Source organism: Pteropus alecto, unplaced genomic scaffold (genome assembly GCF_000325575.1).
Source record: "Pteropus alecto unplaced genomic scaffold, ASM32557v1 scaffold49, whole genome shotgun sequence".
Taxonomy (NCBI): Eukaryota; Metazoa; Chordata; class Mammalia; order Chiroptera; family Pteropodidae; genus Pteropus; species Pteropus alecto.
The window spans coordinates 3106770-3113843 of NW_006443131.1; the positions used below are offsets into that span (position 1 = coordinate 3106770).

The 7074-nt window shown below is 56.6% G+C and overlaps 1 protein-coding gene across 1 annotated transcript in view; it reads right to left on the reverse strand.

The window, feature by feature from the left end:
* Positions 1-6806: 6806 nt before the first annotated feature.
* Positions 6807-7074, reverse strand: part of KPRP (keratinocyte proline rich protein) — a 1684-nt gene continuing 1416 nt past the window's right edge. Inside the window, exon 2 of the mRNA XM_025040853.1 lies at positions 6807-7039. Coding sequence (XP_024896621.1) covers positions 6807-7039 — 233 coding nt within the window. The remainder of the gene's footprint in view (positions 7040-7074) is intronic.

Genomic DNA, 7074 nt, shown 5'->3' on the forward strand with positions numbered 1-7074 from the left:
CCAAGCCAAGGAGCCGCGGCGATGGCAAACCGCCTGGGCAGCATCCACGCCCTCGCCGATGACCGCCCACGGTAGCTGCTCACTCACCGCCCTCAAATGGCCTTTGCCCTGGCACCTGAGCTTCCTGTCCTCCAAACCTTTTTCTCTTCCGGATTCAGCATTTTGCCTGAGCCATTTCCCCCGCCAAGTGCCCTGTCCGGCTCCGGTCTGCCATTCCTTGTCTCTCGTCTGCCCCAGCCCCTCCTCCTCCGAGCCTCGCTCACTGGCCCCAGCTGCCCACACTCGTCCCTGCTCCCTTCCGCTTGGGCACGGACTTGACCTGCGTCTGCTGCCCAGCTCCCTCATTAAATGGGCAGTCCCCCAGGGCCACCTTTCCTGTCACCTTTCCTCCGCTTCTCCCCTTATGTGTGAAGACCTCACCTACCCAGAGCAAGTAGATTTGTAGCGTTTTATAACATGCAAAGTGTTTTTAAATAACTTACCTGATTTAATCCTCGGTGGGACCCAGACGGTGTCTCCAGTTGGCTCTCGAACAGCATGGGGGTCAGAGGCACAGACGACAGACGACACCCACCCCCACGCAGTCAACATCCTGGGTACAACTTTTGCCTCCCCCCAGACTTAACTACTAGTAGCCAAAGTCTTAACTACTGTTAACTGAAGTCTTACCGATAACTGTTTTTTGTGTTACACGTTTTCTATACTGTATTCTTATGATAGAGTCAGCTAGAGAAAGGAAAATGTTATTAAGAGAATCGTAAGGAAGAGACAATATATTTAAAATTTTTACTGAAAAGAAAAATCCACATATAAGTGGACCCGCACAGTTCCAACTCATGTTGTTCCAGAGTCAGCTTTTTTTTTTTTTTTTTAGCTGTCTTTCATAGATGAAGGAACACGGCGTCGGGGAAGTTGCCTAGGCTGAGACCTCTCCGTCAGTCAGCGGGAGACCCGAGGTCAATCTCACGCCTCAGGCACCCCCACCCCATGCCTGCCCTTTTCCCGCAGGTTCAAAATCCTCACCTGCCGTGTGCCCTCCACCCCCCCACACACAAACACCGAGCTGGGTCCCCTCCCCTCTGTGGCCTCCGAGACACCCGCCCAGACCACCCCCTCACTGTGTTGTGCTAACTTCCAAAGCACTTTGTGTATTTAAGTACGTCATCATTTTTAAAAGCACGTCCACTGTGTATTATGGGTCTTTCTCTGCTGGAGCCTCGGCTCCTCAGAACAGGGATCCCTGTCCATCTTTGTCACGGATGCATCCCAGGCACCTAGGACGGTGGCCGGCACGTAGTGAGAACTGAGTCAATGTTCGCATGAATATTTGTTGAATGCGTGGATAAACAGTACATCCCATTTTCCAACAGTTTTGACTGTTAAAGTTTCTTCATTTCTAGCCAGAATCTTTCCTTTATAGTTTCCATCCATCGGATTTAAGTTCTTGAGTTTTACCTCCTCTGAAAGAAAGTCTTTCAAACAATGGAAGAAAGCAGCACGCCCCTCCTCACAGCAGGCAGACCGAGTTTCAGAGCAAGACGAGACCGGGCTTCGGTTCAAGTACGACCAGGTCTCAGACGTGCGACCAGACAGATTCGGTAACCTCGCTAGCTTTTTGCGTGCGTTTGTGTGTGACCTTGTGTATAAATCGGAACAAATAATAACCCTTTTGCAAGTTGTCAGTATGAGGAAGGGGCAGGGTTCCTGCCTCGGGTGGTGGCTGGCACACAGTAGGTCGTCATCCTCCGGCCTCACTCCCATTTGGCCTGAGCTGAACACGCCACCTGGCTGTGCACAGGCTGCGCCGGGCCGGGCAGCACCATCGTGCCTACGAAGACCAGGAGGTCACCACCGTTTGCCACAGACAATCCCACTCTGGGCCCTATTAATCACCTGCGCTCTCTCTGTCTGCAAGGGCTGCGGACCTTGAACTGAGATGCAGAACGTCATGTGCACCTTAATCACGGTCGGCCTATTTCGGCAGATTAGGTCCGTCGTTCTAACCCACATCGAAGCAGACGTCTGCGCTTCAAGTCTCCTTTGTAAGAAATCGCCTGAAAGTTAGTGCAGTTTCTAGCACGTCTTCCTCTGAAATGCTGATCAGAGTTCGTTAGGACAGGGTAAGGATGGGGTCCTGGGGCCAGACAGGTGTGTGGAATCAGGAAGGGTGGTCAAGGAGGGAGGAAATACCCGTCCCTTGTGCGGGCTTCCGTGGAGCCGTGCCCGGCGAGCCGCGTGGGGCTCTCACAAGCCGTCGTCTCTTGCGCTCCGTGTAGCGAGCAGGGTCCGCCGCGCTCGCCACCGGTCCCGGCACACAGACGAGTGGATGTGTCGATGCAAGTTGGTAGGTGCTTTTCCTCCTGTGACACTGGTGGGAAGATGCAAGCCCAGCTCAGGGCTCCTGTGACGAGATGTGGTGAGCGGCGGGGCGGGTGGCTTTGGCACACCTCGGGTTATTCCTAGACTTCTAGAGATTTCTCGTTTACGCGTCCAGATCAGGAAGCTTCATTTTTGGAGGAATGAATTCTGGTGATGGGGAGACCTATTGGTCATCACACTTCACCTGCCTTCCTGACTAGGTTCGGGCCAAGGCATGTGGCTCCTCCGGGGTGTCTAACCACACCGGAAGTCAGGGGTGTGCCCGTCTTGTTGGAAGTCTCGGTCACTGCCTGGCTCTTGTCCTATACGTCAACAAAGTGTCCACATGCGCAGCGCCACCGTCTGGTGACTGCTGTCTACCCACCTAGCATCTACCTAGCGCCTATCTGGCATCTACCTGGCACCTACCTAGCACCTGCCTAGTGCATTATAAACAGCTGACCTACTCCCTTATGCGTGACAGTTCTGTTTTCTGGCTCATCCGGGACTACCCTGGTCTGTAGGATGAACTACGGGACGTTGACTTGCTCTCTCTTAACGTTTGGGTAACGACAAAGGAGCGCGATATCCCACACCGGGCCTCCCACCTCCCCGGAAAAACACCTGCACCATATACCAGACCAGCCCTGTCCCTCAGTCACACGCAAGAGCCCTGTTCTGGCTGCAGAGCTGGGGATTTAACCGAGAAGAGGAAGGAGACCCTTGGGCCTTGAGGCGCCTGCAGACTAAAGACAAGGAAGTTTGACTCCGCACGTGGGCAGTTACATCAGACCTGCCACAAAAACAGTCAGCAGTCAGCTGCATCTTGCCGTCATGTCCTACCCGTGCTGTGGCCCTTGCGACAGGTAGAGATCTTGACCGAGCTCATGCGCTGGGAATTCCGCATAGCAATGGTTTCCTCCTCCAGCTGATCAGAATAATGTTAGAGAGGAGGTTCCAGACCTCTCTCTCTCTCTCTCTCTCTCTCTCTCTCCTCTCTCTCTCTCTCTCTCTCTGGAAATTCACATTAAGTAGGTCTGGGCTGGACCCTGGGGATCCGTGTCTTGAAATGGGCACTTAGGTAATTTCGCCCAAGCTTCGCGCCTGCCACAAAGAGGAATCATGAACGGCCTTTTTTTTTTTTATCTGAAGTTTGAGTCCTCAGCCCTAGTCCTGGGTCCCTTTAATTTTTATTGAAATGGTTGGATTGACGTAGAAGGAGAAAACAGAGAACTGGAACCAGTCATCGGTGGAAGGGTGGAGGGTGGGTGAGGAAGGGGTGGCTGGGAAGGGTCACCCGCAGCCAATGCTGAGGGACTCCGAGGTGTCCCAAACCGTGTTCCCGAGGTCACGATCCTCGCTGCCCAACGCTTTGTGACCCCCGAGCTGTCAAAGCACACAGTCAGAAATCACGGACACGGGACACACGCGAAGCCGTGGAGGACGTGCAGACACACACGCCCCTGGCCGTCCCTGTCCTCCGAGACGCTGCAGACGGCTTGCGACGTCGCACTGCGGGGCTTCCGGGAGGTGCAAGGCCGGGCGTCCTGTCAGAGGAACTGGCGACGTTCGAGGCCAGCTCACCCAGAGGCCCTGTACTCTCCCCCATCACACCCCTTCCCCTGTCCAGGCCTCGTTATCCTGGGGGCCAGAGCCGATCCCCGGAGGACAGTGCAGTTCGTGGGATCAGAGCCTGTGTGGTGACCTGCTTCCCGCCCTTAGGGGTGGAGCGGCTTCTTAGGTGTAAATGCCTTACTTGCCTAGCAGCTACTGTGTTTCTTCCGCACCTCGATGGGGTGGCCTGCTCCCCACTCACACTCCAGACAAGGGGGTCCTTGTCCAGGGGCGTGTTTGAAAGAAAAGAGGAGGGATCTAATGAGGATCCCTTATCTGGGGCTCCCAATCCTCTCGCCATTCTGCCTGCCCCATGCCTAGGAACACCCTGCAGGAGCCAGGCCCCTGCCAGGCCCCCGGGGGCGTGAGTCACAGAGCAGACGCTGTCCCAGAGCAGCCTGGATTCTCAGAGAGGAGGCCAGCGTGGGCCTGGTGGAAATAACCTATCCCCCACGTGGGAGACCGCCAGGGCTGTTGGAGAGTGGCTGGGTCGATGCTGGAGAGATCTGGAAGGGGCAGGGACCGTGACAAGATGAAGGGTGCCACGTGCAGTAGCGTGTGCGCTCACAGTCGAGTCTGGCTGGCCGTGTGGCTCGGGCAAGTCACGAGTATCCCGCGGGCTTAGGTTTCTAACTGCAAAACGGCAAGACAATAACGCGTGCGTGGTGGCCCGTTGTGTGTATGTGCATGCGTGTGCGCGTGCGCGTGTGCGTGCGTGCGTGTGCGTGTGCGCATTTATTTATTTATGCAGTTGACCCTTGAAGAACATGGCTTTAAACTGCGCAGGTCCACTTAAACGTGGATTTTTTTTCAATAAATACTGTAAATATGTTGTCTTTTAGGATTTTTTTAATAACATTTTTTCTCTAACTGATTTCATCTTAAGAATGCAGGATATAATACAAAAAACATACAAAATATGTGTTAATGGACTGTTTATGTTATCTGTAAGGCCGTAGGCTACTAGCAGTTACGTTTTGGGGGAGTCAAAAGTTGTATGCAGATTTTTGACTGCATGGGACTCAGTACCCCTCACCTCCACGTGGGGTTCAGCACCCCCTGACCTCCAACCTGCTAGGCTCAAGCCCTCTGAGAGCAGGGGCTCTGTCTGTCCCTTTTCCGGGGTCTTCCTAGCAAGTGAGCAGGGATTATCTGTCCAGAATGAATGAATGAGTGGGTTTCGCATAAACAGCCTCAGTTTTCCTTTGCCCGTGGCAGGGTTTGACGGGCGGTGCACTGAGGCAGCAGCTCGAGACCCCCGGGGCACAGGAGAGACACATTTAGAGCTGGGCCCTGGGCGGCTGGTGCCTCTAGCTCCGGTGCTGGAGTTGTGGGGCCCTCCGGGGCCCCGGACCAAACCCCCAGGGCCCAGCGCAGAGCTTCTAGCTCCAGTGCTGGAGTTGTGGGGCCCTCTGGGGCCCCGGACCAAACCCCCAGGGCCCAGCGCAGAGCTTGTCCCCTGAACAGGCGCCCCTTCAGCCCCTAGAGACCCTGGGGAGCCTCAGGCTCCCTGCTCTGGGGAGGGGCTCTCCTCTGGGACACGCGGTCCCCAGCCAGCACCCCCGTCACCTCCGAGCCCCACCTTCGTGCTGCCGAGACCAGTCGTGCCTAACAGGGTTTGGGAGCGAGGGGGGTGCAGAATCAGACTCAGTTACCCCCTTTTCTATTTTGTCAAAAAGAAGAAGAAAAAGGACAGGTACGCAAATAGTTTATTCTGAAAGCAAGAACAGCGCATCCTGGGCGGAGTAGCTCATAGCCTGCTGGGGCTCCCTCCTCCCCACCCCCACCCCACAGAGGCTGCGGGGCTGTGACTACGGCCCGGAGCTGGGTGACCTGCCCAGCCCAAGCCTAAAGACCTCCACCGCGCGATCGAGGAGCAGGGGTGAGCGTCCCTGTTCCCTCATCCTCGCGTCTTTTCGGCCATCCTTTCCCGGGAGGCTCAGAGGACATGAAGGGAGTCAGTAAACCCGCGAGGCCGCCCGCCTTGGTCCAGCCGAACAGAAGATCAGCCCCGGGTACAGCAAACCCAGGAAGAAAATGAGAAAAACAAAAGCCGGTCCCAGAGAGTCAAGAAGGAGAGTCACAAACAGGCAGCACGCAGGACTCAAGCTCGAGTGTGGCCCCGTCTTTATTGTCACATGGCCTCCTCTTGTCCTCGGTGGGGACAGATCGTGGCTGAAGCCGCCAACCCACAGGCCTTGCAGGGCGGCTGCCTGCCCCAGGAGAAGCACGGGACCTGAGGGATGTTCTGACTCCTCTCAAATGGGAGTTTGCAACCTAGTCGGTCAGGTCAGACAGACACGCCTGAAAGCAAAAGAATTCAAGAGACGTTGCAAGGCAGTTGCGGGTGGGTGGTGTGGACGATGCATGAGGTTGAGGACCTCAGTGCAGGCTTCTGGGGGTAGGAGCAAGCAGAAGAGGCTCCAAGGAGGAAGTCTGGGAAGACGGGTTCGGGTTCAGAAGCCGGGGAGCAGCAGCCAAGTGGTCCAGGAACCGGGCGGGGATGAGGGATGGGGGACGAACAGAGGCTTGGGGACAGGGACATCTAAGGTATGTCCTGGGGAACACCCGGATGTGCCCTGGTGGCCAGACTGGTCTGGCTAGAACTGGGGGTGTGGACAGGGGAGGAGTTGGGAGCGAGGCTGGAGAGGTGTCTGAGACCCAGGCGTGGGTCCTGTGATCCCATGCGAAGGAGTGTGGACATCACCCCTGCAACGGGGGGCCTCTGAGTGTCTCTGGAGAGATGCGGACAAGAACCCAGAAAGCGTGGCTGCTGGGAAAGGGGGAGCTGCATCCTCGGGGCGGGATGCAGGGGTGTTCCAGCCCCGCTCCCTTTAAAAGTAGGCGCCCTTTGCTCCAGCCCCGGCCCCGCCTTTCACCCCAACGCAGGCGCCCGCGTAGTCCCCGTAACCGCCCAGACCCCGCGGCTCTGGGAACACGTCCCCAGGTCCATAGCTGGCGCCAATCTCTCCACACTGGTTATAACCGGCTGCGCCACAGCTGGGGGCCTCGGCGTCCAGGTGGTACGGGCGGGACTCGCGACAGCCGAGGTCTCCTGCGTAGGGCACTGGACCCGAGCACGGGCTGGGGCAGCGCCGGGGC